At 57.1% G+C, this 23,462-nt stretch overlaps 2 protein-coding genes across 2 annotated transcripts in view; one reads left to right on the plus strand and one right to left on the minus strand.

Moving 5' to 3' along the window:
- Positions 1–12,945, plus strand: part of TRPV4 (transient receptor potential cation channel subfamily V member 4) — a 20,331-nt gene extending 7,386 nt beyond the window's left edge. The window contains exons 4-15 of the mRNA XM_035016718.1: positions 491–650; positions 1,212–1,510; positions 2,845–3,024; positions 4,283–4,441; positions 4,702–4,794; positions 5,225–5,298; positions 6,225–6,390; positions 6,645–6,711; positions 8,955–9,271; positions 10,311–10,438; positions 11,699–11,820; positions 12,280–12,945. Coding sequence (XP_034872609.1) covers positions 491–650; positions 1,212–1,510; positions 2,845–3,024; positions 4,283–4,441; positions 4,702–4,794; positions 5,225–5,298; positions 6,225–6,390; positions 6,645–6,711; positions 8,955–9,271; positions 10,311–10,438; positions 11,699–11,820; positions 12,280–12,437 — 1,923 coding nt within the window. The 3' untranslated portion in view covers positions 12,438–12,945. The remainder of the gene's footprint in view (positions 1–490; positions 651–1,211; positions 1,511–2,844; positions 3,025–4,282; positions 4,442–4,701; positions 4,795–5,224; positions 5,299–6,224; positions 6,391–6,644; positions 6,712–8,954; positions 9,272–10,310; positions 10,439–11,698; positions 11,821–12,279) is intronic.
- A 7,264-nt stretch (positions 12,946–20,209) lies between these two features.
- The window catches only part of FAM222A (family with sequence similarity 222 member A), a 54,180-nt gene continuing 50,927 nt past the window's right edge, over positions 20,210–23,462 (minus strand). Inside the window, exon 3 of the mRNA XM_035017185.1 lies at positions 20,210–23,111. Within this exon, the coding sequence (XP_034873076.1) occupies positions 21,832–23,111 (1,280 nt within the window). The 3' untranslated portion in view covers positions 20,210–21,831. The remainder of the gene's footprint in view (positions 23,112–23,462) is intronic.

The raw sequence follows: 23,462 nt of genomic DNA on the forward strand, positions 1-23,462 counted from the left end.
GCTCCGGATACTCTAAGGCTCTATGATGATAGTCATATGGGCCAACAGTGCTAAGAGACAAGCATATCACCAGCCCCACCTCCCCGGGTCTAAATTCTGAGATTCTATGACTCAGACTTGACCTTTCCGATTCCCAGATATGAAGATTCAAAGTCTGTGAATTTTATACTTGAGTCCAAAATTCTGTGGGGCCACGATGCCTTTGTCTCCTCCTGGATTAAAGCCTCCTGTGAGTCGGACAGGTTCCCACACTTGGGATCTGACATGTGGGATCTCCTCTGAATCTGCATCCTGCCTGCACGAGGCAGCTCGTCAGGCCCTGGTGCAGCAGAGATCCCACACCTGGGCGGTGTCTGGAGCTCCGTTGCTGCCCTTGGGAGGAGCCGGCCAAGGCCTGGGGCTGCAGCCCCCACCTGACTTCCACACTCTGCAGCCCCCCAGCCCCTGCCCTCAAGCCTGGTCCAGCCTCTGCCCCCCGCCCCCGTGACAGTCCCTCACCCCCTCCCCAGGTCAGACCGCCCTGCACATCGCCATCGAGCGGCGCTGCAAACACTACGTGGAGCTCCTGGTGGCCCAAGGAGCTGATGTCCATGCCCAGGCCCGGGGGCGCTTCTTCCAGCCCAAGGACGAGGGAGGCTACTTCTACTTCGGTGAGGAGAGGACGGTGGGGGCTGGGGGGACGTGGTGGTGTCCACAGCCCCGGCCCCTCCCCAGATACCTAGAGCTCTGCTCGCATGTTGGTGTTGGTCCCCGAGGTCTTGCTTATGAGGAGTAGAGCATCACCTGGCCTCCTGGAGCCTCAACTTTCCCATCTGTACCGTGGGGATCGTGAGAGCCCCCGGGGCTGTGATGGGTGGTCAGCCTCTGGTGCACCCGGCACCTTGTCATGCTCATCCTTTAGTCCCACTGAAGCTGGGGCCAGGGGTCTGATTGCAGAGCCCCTCCCCCCCATCACCACCATGTCCCAGCTGAACTTCGCCCCTGCTTAAAGGCACACGTTATTTGAAGTTCAGGGACGAAGTCCCTCAAAGAATCCCTCACGGCCTCCACATCGCAAGGCCACACCCCACCTCTGGCACGTCACCCACAGAAATGTGTGGACTGCGTCCGGCATCCCCGGGTCTGTCCCCTGAACATCCGCGGGCAGAGCCCCTCCCCAACCCGGGCGCCCCCCTTCACTGGCCTCCCCCTGCCTCCCCCCTGGCCTGCAGGCGAGCTGCCCCTGTCGCTGGCGGCCTGCACCAACCAGCCCCACATCGTCAACTACCTGACGGAGAACCCGCACAAGAAGGCTGACATGCGGCGGCAGGATTCCCGCGGCAACACGGTGCTGCACGCGCTGGTGGCCATCGCCGACAACACCCGCGAGAACACCAAGTTCGTCACCAAGATGTACGACCTCCTGCTGCTCAAGTGTGCCCGCCTCTTCCCCGGCAGCAACCTGGAGGCCGTGCTCAACAACGACGGGCTCTCGCCCCTCATGATGGCGGCCAAGACGGGCAAGATTGGGGTGCGTGCAGGCTGGGGGGGCACGGCCAGCCCGCCCCCCCACTCTTGCCCCTCCGCGCGCACACACACACTAGAGGGGCGACTGCTAGCATTCATTATTATTAATATGCACACCACCTCCTATCATGCCAACCACATTGTCCTGCCCCAAGAACCTTCTGTGGCTCCCTATGGTCCAGCCAGGCTACTCAACTTCATCCCAGAGCCTCTGTCCTCATCCCATGCCACCGGATGATCATGCCCCGCTCCCGCCAGCTAGGACAAGCCACTGATAGAAATCCAAGTCCCAGGGCCCCACTCCTGTATACTCCCCTATAATCCACTATCAGGGTCCTAGCTTAGCCCCTAACCTGCCGAGCAGCCCTGCTCAGGTTCTCTCCATCCCTGACCTCGAACCCTGAGAGACCAGTGGCACCCCCTGCCACTGTGACAACCCCAAAAGTCTCCAGACGTTGCGGGATTATCCCCTGGGGGCCACCATGGCCCTGATTGAGAACCAAGCTTGCAGTGCTCCCGAGTCAGGAGTACTTGGGTCCAAAGCCTGGCTCAGCCGCTTCCCAGTGTGTGACTGCAGGCATCTCCCCTCACCCCTCTGTGCCTCAGTGTCCTCGACAGCAAAATGGGGATGAAAACAGCACCCTGTGGTACCACGTGACAACTAGATAGGGTGATCCACGTCAAGCTCTTTAATGAAGGCCCTGGGATGGGTAGTATGTGCTCAGTAAATGGCAGGGATTATTATTGTTCTATTAAAAACATAGCAAAAGCTACTAAAATCGCAATTTATGAAAGAGTCTTGAGATAATGGAAAAAGCCCGGGTTTAAAATTTGGCTTTTTGCCCTACTAACCTGTGTGGCTTTGGGCAATGCCCACCCCCTCTCTGTTCCTCAGTATCCCCTGGGGGTAAGCTGCAGATAGAGGCATCAGGAAGGACTGGATCTAACACTTATTCCTAGATTTAACATGTTAATAAGATCGATTCACTGTTGTTTTAATTACATAAAAAAGATACTCATTCCGATTCCGATTTTTGAGCCTGGCCTGGCCTGGTTCAGTCCGGCTTCAGCTGATTGTGTGGCCCTAGGGAGCACCCTTCTTTTCCCTGAGCCTCTCTTTGCTCCTCTGAAAACCAAGACGGTAAGAGCAAGAACAAGATGATGTGAGCACACAGGGCATGTTCCGTAAATATTTCCTCCCCGCTGCATCCTGCTCTCTTGGGAGGTTGCCCCGAGATGGGCTGTGATGGGCCCCTGGGGTCCCTCTGATGTGAGGGGCCGAGCATTGGTGTCCCTCCCCAGGGCCCCCTGACCCTCCCTTTTCCCGCTGCCGTGCAGGTCTTTCAACATATCATCCGCCGGGAGGTGACACACGAGGATACGAGACACCTGTCCCGCAAGTTCAAGGACTGGGCCTACGGGCCGGTGTATTCCTCGCTGTATGACCTCTCCTCCCTGGACACGTGTGGGGAAGAGGCCTCTGTGCTGGAAATCCTGGTGTATAACAGCAAGATCGAGGTGAGCGCTAGGGCAGGAGACAGAGCCTAGGGAAGGATGGGGGTGACTGAGAGCAGGGAAAGGACCCTGGCACCGGGAGGGGCTCTGCAACTTTTACATGCTGTGTGACTCAGGACAAGTGACCCAACCTCTCTGAGTCCCAGTTTCCTCTTTTGCACAATGGGGATAAGGATAGTTCATGTCCCGTAGGGTTGTTGGGAGGACCAAGTGAGTTCCTTTGAGAACAGTCTGGCACCGAATAAACATTCTATGTCAGCTATTATCATTAGTAGTCGTTAGATGAAGTTTTGAAAGCTCCTTTTTTCACTGAGCAGTATTTCGCGAACATCGTTCTGCACCATTAAATATTCTTCTGCAATATCATCGCTGCGAGTAAATGTACCACATTCTAATTAACCATTCCTCTATTCTTGGTCATTTGGGTTCGTTTCTGCCTTTAACTATCAGGAATAACACTGCAATGGCATCTCTGTGGCTACATTGTTGCACAAATCCATGTTTATGAGGAAACTCAAGTCATTAACGGGACAGGATGCTGTACAAATGGGGCAGAAGATGCTGGGGACGGGGTGTAGGTCTCCCTTCCCTCCCCGGCTCCGTGAGCTCGGACAGATGCCTTCCCTTGCTGGAGCTCACTTCCCTCATCTTTGAAATTAGTGACTAACTTGATTTAGGTCAGGGGTGGTGGGAGGTTTAGCATCTCTGGTGCAAGCTTTGATTGATTGGTAGTGTCCGCCCGGGGATCTGTATAGAGAACTGTTGTGCGGGGCTCAATTATTGATGGCTTCCCTCCCCCTCAAAGCCCCGGGGGAGAGTCGGAGAATTATGGTGAATCCAGTGTCTATCATCCTGGGGCTAAATTTCCCCATCCTCCTTCCTGACTCAGAACTTCTGAGGTTGAAGCCCAGGGATTTATATATTTTGACAAGCTACCTGGGTGATTTTGCCACCAGCAGCTTGGTACCTACCATCCGCAGGTTGGAGTGTGGGGACCATGAGAATAGCTTTCCAGCTCTGGGTCCTCTGAGTCCAGAATAGCCTGGAAAGGTCAGTCGGGGCAGAATTGGGCAGAGCCTCGAATCCTGAGCCCAGGAGTGTGGGGGTGATTCGGAATCCCCATCCAGTTCCCCGTGGATCCTTGAGTGTCGCTGAAGAGTGGGTTAGGAGGAGAAGGTGCTCTCGGGGCAGAGGGTGGGGGCTGGCGTGTTGCAGTCGGCCTGCCTGGATCCCATGTGGCCCCTGCTCGGGTCTCCCACAGAACCGCCACGAGATGCTGGCCGTGGAACCCATCAATGAGCTGCTGCGGGACAAGTGGCGCAAGTTTGGTGCTGTGTCCTTCTACATTAATGTGGTCTCCTATCTGTGCGCCATGGTCATCTTTACCCTCACCGCCTACTACCAGCCGCTGGAGGGCACCGTGAGTGGCCGGGAGCTGGACAGGAGCCGGGGCACAGCTGGGTCCTCCTCTGGGGGTGTCCCCTGTGGGAGGGACTGGAGAGAGCTTAGGAACGGGATGGGGAGGTGTCCCCCTCCCCCCCCCGCAGCACCTAGGGGGGAAGAGAGTGAAGGAAGAGGATCCACAGGATCCAGATGTTTGGGGCGCATTGGGGATCATCTGGATCCGGGGCCGGATGTTGGAGGGGCTGGGTGAGGACCTGCGTGCCATCTGTCCCCCAGCCCCCATACCCTTACCGCACCACTGTGGACTACCTGAGGCTGGCCGGCGAGATCATCACGCTCTTCACCGGGGTCCTGTTCTTCTTCACCAATGTGAGTGCCTGGCCCCCAACTGCACCCACCCTGCCCGTCTCCTTCCTCCTTTTATTTCCCCCTTCCACTCCCTTCCTCTGTCACCTCCTCCAGGCCTATACGCTCCTTCTCTGCTTTTTCCTCTTTCCCCAACAGAAAAGAGCCCATCATCTTGGGGTGCCTGGGTGGCTCAGTCGGTTAAGCGTCTGCCTTCGGCTCAGGTCATGATCTCGGGGTCTTGGAGTCTGCTCTCCCTCTGCCCGTCCCCCCTCACCCCGTCATGTTCTCTCTCTCTCAAGTAAATAAATAAAATCTTAAAAAAAAAAAAAAAGAGCCCATCATCTTGTCTCTGGACCACACTCTGCCTCCCTCTCTCCCCTTCCCTCCCCTCCCCTCCCCTCTGCATTCCTGACAGCTCCACCCCTCTCACCTGCCTCCTCCCCTTTTCCAGATCAAAGACTTGTTCATGAAGAAATGCCCAGGAGTGAATTCTCTCTTCATTGATGGCTCCTTCCAGCTACTCTAGTGAGTAGAGGTCCCCTCTAATGAGTCGAGGTCCACGGGCTGCCAGCTTCTGGGTGAGGAAGGTGGGATTGGGGTTGGGATGTCATCCAGATTTGGGGGCAGGGGTTGGGGGGAGGTGACTCTATTAGGAATGGATTCACCCAGCCCTGATGGCTGTAGCCCAAAGTCAGGACAAGACCAATGCCAAGCAATAGAGTCTTCTGGTTAAAGCAAGATTCTGGTTGCCGGGGCACCTGGGTGGCTCAGTTGGTTAAGCGACTGCCTTCGGCTCAGGTCATGATCCTGGAGTCCCAGGATCGAGTCTCGCATCGGGCTCCCTACTCAGCAGGGAGTCTGCTTCTCCCTCTGACCCTCCCCCCTCTCATGTGCTCTCTCTCTCTCATTCTCTCTCTCAAATAAATAAAAAAATCTTAAAAAAAAAAAAAGATTCTGGTTGCCGCAGAGTTATCGCCATATACACCTTATATAGAAGTAATGTAACCGCTTATGCTGGTGATTGATTGCTAATGTCTGCCAGGAGTGCCATGAGAAGAGTGCTGTGCTTGATTAATGATGTCTGCCTGGGGCACCGGATCAGTTGCTGCACGTGCACGACATCTTTTCCCTTTTTCTTAGAGAACGATGAAATCCACTTAGCCACAAAATCTCCCCTCAACACCACTTTCTCTAGCAATTCCAAAGGGCATCACTTTGGGATCTTTTAGGGCCTCAGGGCCATTGCACACACGTTAGTGGCCAGCTAATTGAACATCATGGTTAATACAATGCTGGGGCACCCAGTGAATCCACTTTGTTTCTCTTCTGGGGGGTCAAGAAGGCATCGGGATGTCCTGGTCCCCCAGAGGGCTTGGAGGCATGTCTCCCCCTCCGGTGCCTCATTGTCCTCTCTCCTCTCTGGGTCTTCTTGCGGTCTCTGCTGCCTGTAGCTTCATCTACTCCGTGCTAGTGATTGTCTCGGCGGCCCTCTACCTGGCGGGAATTGAAGCCTACCTGGCTGTCATGGTCTTTGCCTTGGTCCTGGGCTGGATGAACGCCCTCTACTTTACCCGCGGGCTGAAGCTGACAGGAACTTATAGCATCATGATCCAGAAGGTATGGGCTGTGGAACCCTCTGGACCATGTGTCCGTGGAGGGAGCCACACACAGGATGTGTGCAGCTTACGTGTGTAGATGGTACCCTCGGCCCTGAGGACACGGGGCACCGTGGGGGCCGCAGGGAGGGTCTGGACATCGGTGGAGGTGGGAAGGGACAAGGGTGGAGGTGGGAACCCTTGGGATGGAGAAGTCAGGAAAATGAGAAACCATGTGTCTCATGTTTGTCTCCATATTCCCACTGGGGTCTTTAGATCCTCTTCAAAGACCTCTTCCGCTTCCTGCTGGTCTACTTGCTCTTCATGATTGGCTATGCTTCAGGTGAGCTCTGGGGAGCCAGGTGACCTGGTAGGGGTGGCGCAAGGACCAGAAGGGCAGCCTGCTGCGGGGAGGACAATAACTAGCGTGTGCTAGGTTCTCTCTGCGCGCCAGGCGCTGGGCTGAGTCCTGTTCCATCCCTGCCTCATTAGTACCCCCGACGGGTCTGCAAGGTCAGTGTCTTTGTTGTCCCCTTTACAGGTAAGAAAACTGAGACTTAGAAAAGTTAAATAACCTGCCCAAGTTCCAAAGCTAGGAAATGGTAAAAATAGCATAGTAGTGATCATTGCAAAAGAAGCCACCCGAACTTAGGGCCTTAAAACAACCATTGTTTATTACTGCTCACAAATCTTTGGGTCAGCTGGGCAGTAGTGTTAAGCCGGGCCGGGTTCGGCCCATCTCCATGAGCTCCTGTGTCTGTGGCCAGCCATGGTTTGGCTGCCGGCTGGCTGGTCCAGCGAGGATGGCCTTGGTGGGGGTGACCTCGCTCTCTTCCCTGTGGCCATCCGTCCTCCAGCCGGGTTGGGCGTGTTCCCATCGTGGTCTGAGGGTTCTGAGAACGTATGTGGAGTGTTCAAGGTCACTGCCCGGCATCCCTTCTGCTTCACTCTGCTGTGAACGCAAGTGACGGGCCGGCCTTGATCAAAGGGTGGGGAAATAGATTCTACCTCTTGACGGAAAGACCCGCAAAGTCACGTTGAAGGGACATGGGTACAGGGAAGGGTGAATCTGAATACTTAATCTACCAGTTCAGGCCAATTCTGTCTGTCTCCAGTGTGCCTTCTCCATAGTGTCATGATGCCCAGGGACCTCAGTGGCACAGGCCATGGGGGAAGGGCCAGGGATGGGGACACTGACGGAGCCATTGGGCAGGTGGGTGAGCTGCCATCCAATGCCTGGCATCCAAAAGGGAGCGGCTACCTCAGACTTCACCAGGCCACATTCACGTCTAAGGAGGCTGTTCTGGGGATGAGCACTGAATCAGGATCTGATGGTGGTGATAGTTTAATCCAGATGGCTCCGAGGCTCTGCGTGGATTATTTGGGGGGAAGCAGAACGGTAGCCTTGGCTGGGGAGATAGGGACAGGACACAGCTCCCCCCTCCCAGGGTTAGGACTGGGAAGAACTAGACAGAGTGTCAGGGGATCTGCAATGGTCAAGAGTCCAGCCCTACTGCGGTCCTAATTACAGAAACTGAGGCAGGAGCTTAGGGGTTAAATGAGCCACAGAGTGGTCAGCTTGGTTGCAGGGCTTCTCCTGATAGGGGACACTAGATCCCTTCTCTGAGCCTGACCTAACACAAACATGACACATGGGCCTTTTGTGCCCAGGGCAGACATTGCTAATGGATCACAGAGTGATTTTTCTGATAGGTCCAGATAAGGTCTCAGAATCCTTTTCGACACATGTGTGGGCAGCCGCTACACAACTGAACAGCAATAGCATATGGGTTGAAACATGCTCACTGTAATCCCAGGATGAAGGCCCTAGGAGGTTGTATGCCCTGCTGACTGAGGGGCTCAGCCTCCTCATGCTTCCTGCCCTGGACAGTGTAGGGGCTGTTGTTGCTGCTAAACTGTGTTGAGAAGAATCTAGAAGCTTCACCTGGGCTCAGCAGGAAGGGATGTGCGCCAGAATCAGTTTGAGATGTCTGGAGCGGGGGCAAGGGCCTTAGCAGGCATGGCTTCTAGAACAATCAGGCCTGGCACTGGGTTTCAGCTTGCACCTTTCCTCTGTGAGCTGGTGTGGGCCAGGAAATGGGAGCGTGACCAAGGGTCTTCCCCCCAGGAATGCTGACCTTCCAGGCTCCCAAGACCTCTACCAGCAATAGATTAGGGTTTCCCAGCCTTGGCCCCTTTGGCCCTTGGGGCCAGAAGATGCTCTGTGGGGGCTGTCCTGTGCATGGCGGGATGTCTAGCAGCGTCCCCTGGGCCTCTCCCCACTAGGTACCAGTAGCGCTGCCTCTGGTTGTGACAGCCGAACATGGCCAGATGTCCCCGAGGGGAAACATGGCCCCTGGCTGAGAACTCCTAGACTAGATCCCGGGACCTTCTTCTTTGTTAGCAAGAGTCTGTGGAAAGAGCCAAGGCTTTGGACCCTTGGCTTGGCTCATACGCCAGGTGACCCTGGGCCGGTGCGCTCCCCTCACCAAGCCTCAGCTGTCCCCTCTGTTGAATGGGAACGCTGCTCTCCACCTGTCAATGCATGTCGTCACTCAGCGAATGTCACCCCACCCCCTCCCACAGCCCTGGTGTCCCTTCTGAACCCATGTGCCAACATGAAGGTGTGCAGTGAGGACCACACCAACTGCACGGTGCCCACGTACCCCTCGTGCCGCGACAGCGAGACGTTCAGCACTTTCCTCCTGGACCTCTTCAAGCTGACCATCGGCATGGGCGACCTGGAGATGCTGAGCAGCACCAAGTACCCGGTGGTCTTCATCATCCTGCTGGTCACCTACATCATCCTCACCTTCGTGCTGCTCCTCAACATGCTCATCGCCCTCATGGGCGAGACGGTGGGCCAGGTCTCCAAGGAGAGCAAGCACATCTGGAAGCTGCAGGTGACGCCCCGGGACCCCCGCGTCCCCAACCCTGCCGGCCACCGCCCCCTTCCAGAACGGGGAGACCTGGCCCGCGGCATGCCCCGCCTCGGCCTTCTGCTCAGGGCCAGCTCTGTCTTCTCATTCTGCCTCCGCTTCCCTGTCTGTAAGACGGAGCTTGGGGGCTGCCCAGGCTCTGCTGCCCCTGAGAAGCAAACGTGGCCGTGGGCCTTGTGGGCACAGGAGAGCTGCTGCCTTTGTTTCCCCCCAAGTGTTCTATGCAGTTCTAGAAAGCAATGGCCCAGGGGGTCACAGCCCTCTCAGGCCACATACAGCTCATAAACTGGGGGGCTCACAACAAACAGCGCGAGCACAAGGCCCAGGAATGGAGCAACCACATTTACGGTGCATTTCAAGGAAATGGGGCAGTGAGAAGAAAAAAAAAGCCCCAAGGTCATCCTCCCAGTTCTGGGTCTCGGGGGGGCGTCTGGCTGCTCTTAATCTTTATGCAGACCACTTCCTTCCCCAGGCCTCAGTTTCTCCATGGGGTGTAACTCATAAGAGGCAAAGTGGCAACCTGTGGACTGGGTTTGACCCACAAAGATTCATGTTTTCTGCATTGCCATATTTTTTTAAAAAATTCATGCAAAATTTTAAAACGAAGAGATTTCCCATAAAAATCCAAACTTCAGGCCTCTCTGGAAAGCTGGAAGCCTGGCAGGGTGGGCCCACATCCCTTTCTGGCAGTGCCTGGGGGGATGGGAGGCAGGGGCCTGCTCCCCACAGGGCTTGCGCTCCCGGGTGTGCCCCAGTCCCTACCCCTCCCTGGTGATTCCCAGCACCGACTGGTGACATCGTGCATGTGTCACGGGGCTTCCTGCCTCTGATCCTGCTTCACCCATTTGTGCTCCTGCTGGGACCCGTGGGTTTCTGAATGTATAACCCTGCTTCCGGGGCAGTAGGGATGCGCATCATTTCTGCCACGAGGGCAGTAGGTGCCGGGGGGAGGGGGGACAGGAGGAGGCTCATCAATGGCCTGCCCACCCCTCCCCCGCTGCAGTGGGCCACCACTATCCTGGACATCGAGCGTTCCTTCCCCGTGTTCCTGAGGAAGGCCTTCCGCTCTGGCGAGATGGTGACCGTGGGCAAGAGCTCGGACGGCACCCCAGACCGCAGGTGGTGCTTCAGGTGAGGTGGGGGCGGGCGGGGCCGAACCATCCTGCGCCGATCGAGCCTCCTTACCTTTGTACCCATTGCAACTTCCTGAGTCACTGAGGCCCGGTGGGCCCGACCGGAGTTCAGTTCTTCCAGGTGATCTCGGATAAGTCAGTTTCCTTCCCAGCCTGGGTCTCTCCCACGGATGACAGCACCACCCCCCCGGGGCCAGCCGCACGGAATCGATGGACTTGGGCCATTACCCAGATGCACAGGGAATGCCCCCTTCTTAGGGGAACCCCGGGGTGAACCCTTTCTTTCAGGGTGAATCATTCTTCATAAAGTGATTGCCGGCATAGAGTACGACCGTCACGTCTGGAGTCAGGCAAAGCCAGTTCCTCATCGGTGAAGTGGGGACAGTACCAGCACCCACCTCGTAGGCCGGCTGGGCAGTCCTGTCCAGTTGGAACCCGAAGTTCAAATCCTGACTCTCTAAGTGGTCAGCTTTGTGATCTTGTACGAACCGTGCAACAAGCCCGAGTTTCCTCATCTGTCAAACGGGAACAGTGAACGTACCTTCCTTGCTGGGTCCTGACCTGTTGAAATGGCTCCGAATAGGGAGGTTGGATGAAAATGACAAAAAATAATTCTCCAAGGGGGAAATTAGCTCGAGCCCGTTGGGGCCCAAGGGGCTGCCTGCTGCCTTGGCCAGGGCGTCCCATAAAGTGAGGAGAGAGCGTCAAGAAGCAGGGTGTCCGCTGCAGATGAACGGATAAGCAAAACGCGGTGCACCCCGAGAAAAGATGATTCAGTTGCAAAATGGAGTGAAGTCCTGAGGCTCCAGCACGAGGAACCTCGAAGACGTAATGCTGTGGGAAAACAGCCCCGGTCAAGGGGCCATGCGGTGTAGGATTCCATTTATATGAAATGTCCCGAATAGGCAAATCTACAGGGACAGAAAGCAGAACACAGGTTACGGGGAGGTGGGGTGGTGAGACTTACAGCTTAATGGGTACAGAATTTCTGTTTGGAGGTGATGGGAAATATTGGGAATAGATAGCAGGGGTGGTGACCCGACACGGGGGGAGAGGGGGCTATGTTTAATCCCCTGAATAGTATCCTTAAAAATGGTGAAAGTGGCAAATTGTATGTTACGTGTATTTTACCAGAATTTTTAGGGAACGGAGAGGATGTGCTGAGGGGCTGGAACAGGGAGGCTGCCTGGGGGTGGGGAAGGGATACAGTCGGGGTGGGGGCTCCCCCTGACCCTTCTGCCTGCTGTGGCCCTGCCAGGGTGGACGAGGTGAACTGGTCTCACTGGAACCAGAACTTGGGCATCATTAACGAGGACCCAGGCAAGAGTGAGAACTACCAGTACTATGGCTTCTCGCACACCGTGGGCCGCCTCCGGAGGGGTGAGTGCAAGGGGGTGGGGGGTTAAGTGGGAGAGATCCTGGGGTGCAGAGGGGAAGCCCTGGCCATCCTCGTCCCTGATTTGCTTTGAGCAGTCCTGTCCCCTTTCGGAGACTCACTGTTCACGTCCGTAGAATGGGCCAGCCGCTGAGTTGTTGCCTTTGCTGCTCGTGAACGTCTGGGGCACCTCCCTTCCCCTACACTGGGTGCATGAGATGCAGGGACGTGGGCCCTCAGCCAGTCTGACCCGGGCTTGAATTCTGGCTGTTCTACTTACTCCTGTGTGCTCCTGGGTTTGGCGTCTTGACCTCTCTGAGTCCCAGTTTCCGCCTCCGTAAAACGGGGATGATAATCCTCCCCTTTTAGATGGCTGTGGAGTGCCCGGTGCACAGGAGGTGCTCAGTACCTGTGTGTGCATTCTCCACCCATCCTCATTCCTCCCTCCACCGCGCTCTTGACAGATCGCTGGTCCTCGGTGGTGCCGCGCGTGGTGGAACTGAACAAGAACTCGAACCCAGATGAAGTGGTGGTGCCTCTGGACAATGTGGGGAACCCCAGCTGCGACGGCCACCAGCAGAGTTACCCCCCCAAGTGGAGGACTGATGATGCTCCCCTCTAGGGGCTGTGGGCTGGGCAGGGTCTCTGGCCTGCAGCCCAAGCCTGTTCCTCCACCTGCCTGTTTCTACTCCACCTGCATTTCAGCGATGCCTCCCTGGGGCGTCCCCCACGTGTTCCTTTGACCTCCAGAGGCGAGGGCCGGACGCAGATGAAGGGGAGGCCCCAGGACCCTCTGGCCCCCAGGCTTCTGCCCCCAGCTCCGCCTCCCCACCCGGGGCATGAGGCTCCTGACTGCCTGTCTCACTCCCATGGAGTCACATAAGCCAAGGCGAGGGCCTCTCTGTCCATGGGGGCTCAGTGCCCTGCCTCTCCATTATTTATTAGCTCTGTTCTCAGGAAAGTGGTGTGATCCTCGCCCCCAAAGGGATCTGGCAGAGGCCTCAGGATCCCATTCCAGGTCACCGCCGGCCAACCCCAGCCCCAGCCTGGGCCCTGGGCTGCACACGGCCCCTTGTGCAGCAGCGTGCCGGCTTTGTGTTGGGGTGGGGCCATGCCTTCAGTGTGTTCTGTACAAGGTCTGGGGTTTGTCGGTGCCCAATAAATGTTCATTCACTGATGGTGAAGGTGGTAGGGATGATGATGGGGGGAATGGTAATGGGCATGGGGATGACAGTAGTGAGACGGGGGAGCTCTGAAATGCTGGTTGGGGGGCAGGGATGAGAATGAGGAGCAGTGGTAGTGACCAAGGTGGTGTTTAGGGTGATGGATGGAGGCTGGACTCAGGGCAGCAGTGGTGGTGTGAGCCTAAGAGATGTGAGTGAGATTGGAGTGGAGGGAGAAGATGGAGTCAAAGGGAATGGGGGAAGAGTAATGTTGGCTGGGTAGGGGAGCAATGCTGGGCAGAGTAATGTTAGTGGCGGGGAGAGAACATAGGTGTAGGGAGAGTCATGTTGGCAGGAAAGAGTAATGTTGGTAGGAGAGAGTAATGTTTGTGGGAAAGAGTAATACTGGTGAGGGGAGAGTAATGGTGGAGAAGAGTAATGCTGATGGGGAAGAGTAATTAATATTGGTGCGGGAGAGTAATGTTGGTGGGAAAGAGTAATGGTGGGAAGAGGAATGTTAGTGGGAAAGAATAGTGGGGGGAGAGTAATGATGGGAGGAGAGTAATGCTGGTGCAGATTAATGTTGGCAGGGGGATAGTAATGCTGGTGGATAGAGTAATGGTGGGAGGAGAGTAATATTGGTGGAAAGAGTAATATTGGTGGGAAGAATAATATTGGTGTGAGAAGAGTAATGTTGGTGGGGAAGAGTAATGTTGGTGAGAATGAGTAATGTTGGGGAGAGTAATATTGATGGAAAGGGTATTATTGGGGGGAAAAGGTATTATTGGAGGGAGAGAGTATTATTACTCCCCTGCAGGTGGGAATAATGCAGGTGGGAAGAGTAATGTTGGTTGGGAAAACTGATGTTGGGGGGAGGAAAGCAATGCTGGGGCAGATTAATGTTGGTGGGGTGAGTAATGAGGGTGGGTGGAGTCATGGTGGGAGGAGAGTAATATTGGTAGAAAGGGTAATACTGGTGGGGGAGAGTGATGCAGGTGGGCAGAGTATTACTGGCAGGAAGGACAAAGTCGCGTGAGGAGCGTAACGGTGGTGTTTCTTCTCGTGTCTCTTTTTATGAGGGCGGAAACCTTTCCCGAATGACCGCCCCTCTTGTATTATTGGCCAGAATGGTGTCACGTGTCTCATGCTTCAGCCAATCAGCAGGCAGGAAGCCGCAGGGTCCTAAAGCCGACGGACAAACGGAGAAAGGTCGTTTCTCCTGCCCGGCATCCCTGATGACTGGGCCCGCTGGTGGCTGCTGCAGGCCTTTTTCCAGATGCCCACCCTGCACCTCAACGGCTTTCCGACACCTGCTAATCTCTCGGGACCTCTGAGAGGCAGAGCCGCAGCCGGGGGTGGCCCTGGCTTCCCCCAGGCCACAGGGACTGGAATGGGGGCACTTCCCGAGCAGACTGGCAACGTCAGTACCTGGGCCCTACGGTGTCAACGGCCCCCTCCCCCACTCTTCGCTCTGCCCGTGACTTTGCAAGAGAGCCTGACGGTGTTCTCCCACTGTGGGCAAAGCACAATTTTGCATCCCTGGCTTGACTGTGAGATTTGTTTTAATCAATGGCATGTTAAGGGACATGCCTGGGCTAGCCCCTCCCTGCCAAAGGAGGCTGAGAGCTCCACGGAGCGCAGCAAGCCTGGGTGACATCAGAGGAACCCCAAAGATGCATGAGAAAGAATCGTTCTCCCATGCCAATGAGTTTTTGCAGTGGTTATTTTTTTTAAGGGCAGGCATAGATTTTGTGGCAATATCTAATGGATGCAGAATATCCACTACACCCCATGTTTCAGATGAGGAAACCTGGGCTCAGAGAGGTGAAGACTCTTACCCAGGGCACCTGGCTGGGAAGTGGTAGAGGTGGGGTTCAAATGCTTATACTCTGCCCTCGGAGCCCATTCTGGAGAGAAAACACTCTGACCCCTGAGGGGTGACAGGTGTAAAGGCCAGGTCGCTCCTCTGCCCTGTAGACCCTCGCTGTCACCTGCCACTTTCGCTGAGCCCCCCGAGATTGTCGGCTCCCATTTAGAACCCTCTCTCTCTTTGAACATACCCCTAACTTTATTCCACCCCGGATTTCTTATTATGTGCGTGTATGTGTATTTAATAATGATAAAGCACTTGTATGTCATATTTGACAGGAGGGCTTTTTTCATCTCAAGTTTAAAGTACTACTGGGAAATAATTAGTGCTACTAGAGTCAAAAACAATGGGACCCCATCAGAAAAGACAGTCTCAGAAACTCTCAGATCTTAATTGAACAATTACCTCTTATGCCTATGAATACTTTATTATTACATGCCCTGTTATTATTAGCTGTTATTATTGTTTTAGATGAATGCTGGGGATTTTTTAAAAATCAAAAGCCATTTTCAACCACACTGTTCATCTCCCCGGAACGCACACTCCTGACATTTCCAAATGTAATAACGTCGTAGCCGGCAGCCTCCACACCTCGCCTGCAAGATATGTATTCTGATCATTTCGGTGGTTTGGACGGAGCCGTTAAAGACTCTGGGCCTCTGTTCATACTGTTATTAATTGTTGACTCCCTGGCGAAAGCATTGGCATGAGAATCAAGCACCCACTACCTTTTCATTTTTAGGAGCCCAAAGCCATCGTGGGCAATGGGGAGATCTTCGTTCACCCCAGGCTTATGAGATGAAGCAGGAGGGGTGGTGGTGGAGGCAGAGGACAGGATGGAAAGGGCACTGGCCACAGAGACCCAAGCCCAGGGAGGGAGGATGGGCTGGGCATCTTCTCTTCTTGGAGGGAATCACGGAGAGGAGGAAGCAGGTGAACGTGGAATGGTAGGCACTGTGCTCAGCGTTCGGTGCTTGCGTCTCAGGAACCACGTGTGGGAACTGAAGGATGGGTGTTTGAGGCCTCTCCAGAAGCCATGTCCCCTCTTCCTTCTTCACAGCACCTGTTTTGTTCACAGTTCTCCACTCTGCTCCACAGTCAGGGGCTTCCCTGAGCCAACCACTGTGACTCTATTTCCCTTACTAGGGATTGGTCGAGGAATTGCCATGTGAACCTGTGAGTTCTGACCTATGAGACAAAAGGGGAAGTCTGCTGAAGGAGGGGGGATTCTGGGAAAATAAGAGCAATCTAGGAAGACACTGTCTTTGCTGGGCACTGCCAGGTCTGTGATGTGATGCCTGGAACTGCAGCAGCCATTTTGTGACCATGAAGGCGCTTGGTAGAATGGAAAGATCGAAAGGGGTCTTTGATGATACCATTGAGCTGTTGAATTAACTGACCCTGGGGCCGCCCTACCTTAGGGCTTCTTATGATTGTTGGAGATAAAAATTTTTCTTTCTCATTTAAACCAATGAGTCAGGGTTTCCTGATACCTTGCCCAAATCGTGGAGATACAAGAATACATTTTGAACCCTATTTACAGATGGAGAAAGTGAGCCCCAGCGAAGTAAAAACACTTGCCTAAGAACACACAGCCTAGATGCAGTGGAGTTAGGATTTCCCCCCTCTGTCTTAGGAGGAGAACCCTTCTAGAGATTTGGCAGGATTTTTTTTACCTAGTGTTTTGGCCGTTCCAAAGCGTGTGCACATCCATTTCTCCACCATAACAGGCTGTAATGGGTTCTAACAGGTGACGACAGGGGAGGTTCGGTGGAGCTGGGACTGGAACCCAGGTACCCAGATTCCAGCAGAGAGTCTTCTCAGAATCTCTAGGTGCTCAGTGACATCAGAGAGTCCCGCTTGCTATTACCCTCCCACCCCCATCTCATTTGGGGATGCATCCATCTGATCTCACAGATCAGCCTTTGGCCTATGCAGGGTGGGACTGCTGATCCTGGGGATTGGCCACCAGGGGCCGCTGTAGTCACACCCAGAGACCTCCTCAGAAGAGGAGAGAGGGAACCTGGAACCAGCCAACTTGGCCGGGAAGAGCCCCTAGCTGAGCTCCCCATTAGGTGCACCCTGAGGCTCTAAGACTCAGGAATTCCCTCACCTCTCAACAAGGAGAGAAGGTGGCCCAGATCTACCTCTGGAGAGTCTAGAACCTAGTTGCTGTGTGCCCTCAGGCAAGTTGCCTTCCCTCTCTGAACCTCATTTTTGTCATTTTCAAAATCAGGGTACACCCCCCCTTGTCAAATGAGGGCTTCCTTCTCTTTCCTTTAGGGTCTTTTCCCTCCTTTGGGCCTAGCACAACACGGTGAACAAAGACCAATTAGGATGTGGTGGCCCCAGAACTGAGGCCCTATGACTCCAGGTCAGGGTTGGATTCCAGTCCTTGCTCCGCCAACTGGGGAAACTGAGGGTCACACATCACCAGAGAGAAGGAACTTACTCAGTTTCCCTAATTGCAACACAAGAGGTAAGACTCGGTATTTCCTGAAGTATTTGTTCCTTGGCATGTTAATGGATAGAAACAAAAACTTAGGTGATCAAAAATATTAGGGAAACGCTGGGTTAAAGCTAAAAGGGTACCTTGCCTGCAGGACTTTTCAGAGCCTTTAATGTGCTAATATAATTTGTGCGTCTCTAGGGTGGGGGGAGGGGGATGCATCTGTTTCTCTAACTCTTTTAACCTGGAAACCCATTTTCCAAGGTGAAAAGCAGCTGGACCAGGTGATGACAGAAATAACACGCCTAACTTGGGGCATCTTCTCCCAAGCAGGCTCTGTTCCCTAGGGGACTTGACCACCTGTTTCCTATGTTCAACCCCACGTGGTTGTAATGTGCTTGTGTATCAGTCTGGCTGGGCCCCACCTTCCAGGCCCACGCAGGGAGCAGGTGGGGCCCACGAGGGCCCTTGAAGTCAGCCCGGGTGGCGCAGGCGCGGTGTGACGTGGGACAGCGCGCACGTGGGACCCGTGTGGGGGCGGAGTCCCGCCCAGCTGGCAGCCAGAGTGTAGGTTCCAAGCTGAGAAGTTGAAGTCGCTGGCTGTTGCCGGGCAAGTTCAGGGGTTGACCTTGCCTGCCTGCCCTCTCCAGGAGTGGGGAGGTGCTCTAACGGCCGGCGGGTAGGAAAGCAGAGTCAGGAAAGCACAGAGCTACCCCGGAAAGGTGAGTGTCCCCTGCACCGGCCCCTCCGCTCAGATATTTGCCCAAGCTTTCCCGCCCCTCTGATGTCTAAGATGGGGTGATGATCTTCTAGCAGTTGTCAATGACAGGAGGTGTCACCTAGGGGAGGTTATGTGGCAGCCACACGTGGCGACCACGTCGGACAGCTCAGCTCTAAGCGGTGTGAGCCCAAGACGGCTAAAGGGAGAGAAGGAGCCGTGTCCCCACAGGAGACCTAGAGAAAGGCTTGCGGCTCTGCCTGGGGTGGGGGGCAGACAGATGGCAGATTCTCCCCCTCGGCCCCTTCACCCAGCACGAAGTCCTGCCCCCGGGGAGCACGGGACCCCGGGCTGTAGCTCCGCGCTGGAGCCAAATTGGCCATATTTGGGGCTTGGGGCCGGGGGAGGGGGGTGTTCCTGTGTTTTCTGCCAAGTGCGGTGGCGCTGAGGGTAGGCTCTGAGTCAGGCCCGGCTTCTGTCCCAGCTGCTTCTCCCTTCTCCACCCTCAGCTGACTTTGGGCAAAATGATTGCCCTTCTGGGGGCCTCACTGCCCTCACCTGCGCCGTGTTGAGTGGTCAGGAGGGGACTAGGTACCGTTTAGCACTGAGCCTGGGGACCGGTCTGCCTGCGGTGACCGTGGACCGTTGTAGCATTGATGGCGATGTCGTTGTCACCCGCGCTGTCCCCCCAATGTGGCAGGTAGTCCAAGGTGATTATACACATGGAGGGCAGGGGTGCTGCCCGCTGGAGGGCCTGTTGAGGTCAGCCAGCCCTGCTCCCGGGGAGGAGCCCGGCCAAAGCTGGTGCTAGGACAGGGCGAGAGCCCCAGCGGGACTGTCTGTACCATGGGCTCCCGCCGTCCTGCGTGTGGACCCGCCGACCCAGCCCACAGAGGGTGAGGTTTTCCCGGAGCAGAGGCAGGTCCGTCTTCAGCCCGCATCTCCAAATGAGGGGAACCTGGCCTAGAGGGTTGCTCCAGTCTTGCCTCCTTGCGCTCCCCCGATGCCCCAGTGGGGGTGGGCCTGGCAGTGGGCCCGGGACATGGGGACCTGGGCTACCCAGAGACCACGTTGGTGGGAACAGCTGGGCCACAGGCCACCGCCCAGCCCTAAACCTGGCTCTAGACCCCGCTGCTCTGCCCCTCCCCCAAGTTTCTGCCCCGTGCTGTTATGTCCTCAAATTCCCTGTCCGGTTCAGGGTCACTCCAGGTAGCAAAGCCTTGATTCCCACCTGCTTCTAGTTCACGCGGGAGGCTGGGCCTCCTGGGCTGCCTGCCTCCAGGGCCCTCCTGGGGTGCTATGGGGCCGCAGGCGGGCTTCAGCTCCGTGTGAGGGTGGACGCTGCGGGAGAGATCTGGGGGGTCTGGAGGCGGCCTGAGCCAGGGTGTGGGTCCTGATGCCAGAACCTGGCTCCTTCTTACCGTCCTTGTGGCCGCTCTCAGGTTCTGTGTTCTCATCTGTAAAACGGGGATGATTTCGTCACACATCTGATGGTGCAGGTGTGAGGCTGTTTTGGGGGGTCAGAAAAGCGCTTTGTCAGCTGCCGCTTACATACCACTTCTGGTCACCCCCGGCGGCCTTTTGTGAAGCGCTGACTTGGGTCAGCTCATCACCCGGCACAACCCCTGGGCTGCTCCGCAGGGTGTGAGGCGTGCTATGCTTGGTTCATTGACCTAGTTCGGAAGGGCCTGGCACCTGGCACTCAGGTAGGGCTCTGTGCATGGGCGGGGAGGACTGCGTCAAACTAGGGGCTCTCCAGGTCCCCCCAGGCCAGATGGCAGGCTCCCGTGCCAGGGGATAAGGCAGAGACAGGATGTGAAAAAGAGTCCATGCCATGGGGTTCAAACCCCAATTTTTCAGACTTGCCGTGTGACCTTAGGCAGGTCACTTCACATCTCTGAGCCTCAGTTTCTTCCTGGAACACTTATTACCTTGCAAGGATGTGGTGAGGCTCCAGGGAGATGTGGTCTATATGAAAAGGTCCAGCACAAATGAAGTGCCTGCTAAATGCTGAGCATCCTGGGTGGTCGCCTGCAGATCCGCCCCCTCCTCGGCACCCAGGCCTGGGGTGGGTGTGTGCTGGGGCTGCCCAGCCACTTTGGCCTGCCCGCAGCCGCACTGCCCCCCACGGAAGCTTGGAGGAGGTCAGGCACAGAGGAGAAGCTGGGAAGGAATGTAGTGATGCGGGGGGGGGGGCACCATCCCCAGACCACCTCCGCACCATTCAGGGAACGAGCCACGGGGCCCGGGCTTGGTTCTGCCTCAGTCACTCTGCAGATCCATCGCTGGCTGTGACCCAGCGGACACAAACAGGGTACATGACAGCGTCCACCCCTAAAGAGCTGGAGAAGTAAATGACCCACAGAATGCCCAGCGCTGTGGGTGCCAGGAGGCTCCTGGCCTGCTTCCTCAGGGCTCCGCGCCCGGTCAGCAGGGGAGGAGACGGCCCATTTTACTCCTAAGGGAGGGAGGGAAGGAAGAACAAAACAAGAGCTACAAAATTCCACAGCTGAGACACCATCTGTGTTTTCCTTCTTTTTTCTTTCTCTTCGTTTTTAAAACAATATAGTGCAGACTGCACTTCTCACAGTAGAATATAATGGTCAATTTTAGTATAAAAAAAAAACATTCTCAGAGATTTGTAAATGCACTTAGTGCTTGAACAGGCCTTGGAGAGATACAGTACCGCTTCCGGAGTGCCAGAGGGGCCAGGGCTCGGGGAATTTGGGCCTTGGGGACATAACGGGGAAGGGGGGATCCCTGCCTGCCTCCCCCCCGGACCCCTGATGGTGCGCGGCAGGCCTTGGAGGGCAGCTTGCAGGAAGGGAGTTGGATTGGGTCTTCCAACTAAAACCAGTAGGTCGCCTCCTCGCTGGCTCCTAGGGAAACCCCTGAAGAAGGGAGGGTAGGGTCCCTCTGGTGTCTAAGATAGCAGGCCCACTGTTAGCCCCGGTGGTGCCTTTGTGCGAATAGGGAAAATGGCGCCCCTTCCTCAAGATTCGGAAAATTGCCATAATAAATATACAAGTCTAGATGCAAATGGTGTCTCCTTGGACGAGGTGCCCTTGTGCAGTGCACAGCCTGTACAACTGTGTCCAGCAGCCCTGTAAGATGTGGAGAGAAGGGGGAAGGTGGTAGTACAGGGTTTGGAGAGAGTGGGGATGGGGGTACAATTCTGTGTTGGGAAGGAACGGGAGGAGGGGAAGGAGAACCTAGAGGAGGAGGGAGGAGCAGGGGGGACTGGTAGTCCTTGGAGCCTCTATTAGAGTGGTCTTCACCTGGATTGGCCAGTGGGGGACACTGTAGGCCCTGTGACCTCCTATGCCCCTTCTCTGCTCCTTTTCCAGGAGACCGGGGAGCTCATGGGGGGGTGGGGAGGAGATGTCTGACCCCCGGGGGGCTGCTCTGACCCCACCCTGACTCTAGACCGTCACATTTCCTCCTTTATCCCACCCTGGCCTGAGCTCCTCTCCTGGGAAAGCCAGAAAGAACCATTCCTGTTTTAAAGTGGTTTCTCTCTCCCTGCCTCTGCCAGCTTGGAGGGAGAACGGGGTGGCCGTCTGCGGCTGCCCTGGGCCCTCCCCGTGTCCTAGGGCAGCCGATGGTGGGGGGGGGGTGCCTGGGGGAGCCAGGTCGCCCTGCTACTCCCCATCAGGTGGCTGCACGGCAGCAGCCAGCCTGGCTTCCCTGTGGGCCTCCACGGGCACCCGGGCGCGGGGCGAGGCCGGGTGCCCCCAGGCACCGCCCACCCTGCTCCGCGGCCTGCCTCCCCGCCCGGCACCCTGTCCGTCTGTCCGTGCGGCCGCCGCGCAGGCCTTATCTGTAGACGGGCAGGCGGATGTGGGCGTGCTGGTGGTCGAGCAGCCGGGGCACGGCCACTGTCTCATAGCCCTTGCCCAGCATCTGCTCCTTGATGCAGGGCGGCCGGATGTCATTGATGAGATACTCCAGCGACTGCAGGCTGCTGCTCAGCGCTGCCGTGTTGCACACGCTCTTGCTGGGCAAGCCCGAGAGGGCCTCCACGGGGGGCCCCGCCAGCTCCCGGGCCGCCCCCGGCCCCAGCTCGGTGACTGCCGCCGCCGCCGCCGGGTTGTAGCAGTCGCTGGTGGGGGTCACCAGCACGCTGTTCCAGGGGGCGGCGAAGTACTGGCCCACGGTGAAGCCGGTGGGCAGCCCCATGCCGCAGTTGAGGGGCGACCCGCCGGCCCGCTCATACACCCGCCCCCCGCACGCCTCGGGGGACTTGCTGGCCACCGTGCCGCCACTGTAGGCCCGCAGCGGCTGGGGTGGCGGTGGGGGCGGCTTCTGCGGCCACAGCAGGTAATCCAGGCCCCCGTCCGCGTACCCTGCAGGCTTGGTGGCCCCAGCCAACGTCAAGGCCGCCGTGCTCCCCTGGCCCAGCTCGGCGCCCTTCCTGCAGTCGGGCAGGCCGGCAGCGGCCGAGTAGGCCATGCCGGGGAAGCCGGGCACGGGGCCGTGCTTGGCCGGGCTGGGGCGGGGACCGGCTACGGCCTGGCAGGCGGCGGGCGCGGCGCCCGGGGCCTGGCACTGCTGGTTGAGCTGGTAGAGGATGCTGTGGATGGAGGGCAGGTTGGAAGGCGGCAGGGGCAGGCCGCGGCCGGGCAGCGGGATGACGGAGGCGGCGGTGGCGGCGGCCGCGGGCAGGCCGGGCGGCGGGGCGGGCCCCTCGGGGGGCTTGGGGTAGGCCAGGGGCCCCAGAGTGCTGGGCGCCGGGTAGGGCGCGATGCCCACCTGCACGGCGGCCGGCGACAGCTTGGTCCGCTTGCCCTCGGCGCTCTTGAGCACGCTTTTGGCGGGCCCGGCGGCTGCGGCGGGGCCCGAGGAGGAGACGGCGGCCTTGACGATGGCCAGCAGGCCCTGGTAGCCGGCGGCGTGCTGCGGGTACGGGCTGTAGCGCTGGCCGCTCATGTCATAGCCGTTGACGGTGCGGCCGAGGTGCTTGTGCTGCGGCACCCGGATGTTGGTGGGGAAGATCTTGATGGACAGCGGGCTGTTGGCCACCTTCTCGGCGTAGGCGTCCAGCTCGGCCGGGCTCGGGTAGCGGGACGAATGCATGGAGCTGGCCGCCGTCTCGCCTGCGGGGACAGGTCGGAGAGGAAGGCACAGGTGAGAGCCGCCCCCGTGACCCGACCCGGGAGGCCGCAGCCCCGCCGCCGCCCGCTGCAGGGGAGCGGGGCTCACTCTGCCCCTCCCTCCGTCGGTTCCCCACCCAGCCCCGGGCTCCTCCACTTCGTTCCTTCTACGCTCCGAAGCTCCGGATCTGGTGTCAAGTAGGGGAAGGAAGCCACGCGTTTTGTAAGCTGAACTTTCACGGACGGAGCGCGCTCCTGTAACACCCGTGTGCCCGAGCGAAGGGACGCTGCCTGTCCCCCAGAGCCCCCTGCGTCCCCGCCCGAGCGCACAGCTGTCCTGACGTCTGACGGCAG

Source organism: Mirounga leonina, unplaced genomic scaffold (assembly GCF_011800145.1).
Source record: "Mirounga leonina isolate KUSES-001 unplaced genomic scaffold, KU_Mleo_1.0 Mir_171, whole genome shotgun sequence".
NCBI classification, from domain to species: Eukaryota; Metazoa; Chordata; class Mammalia; order Carnivora; family Phocidae; genus Mirounga; species Mirounga leonina.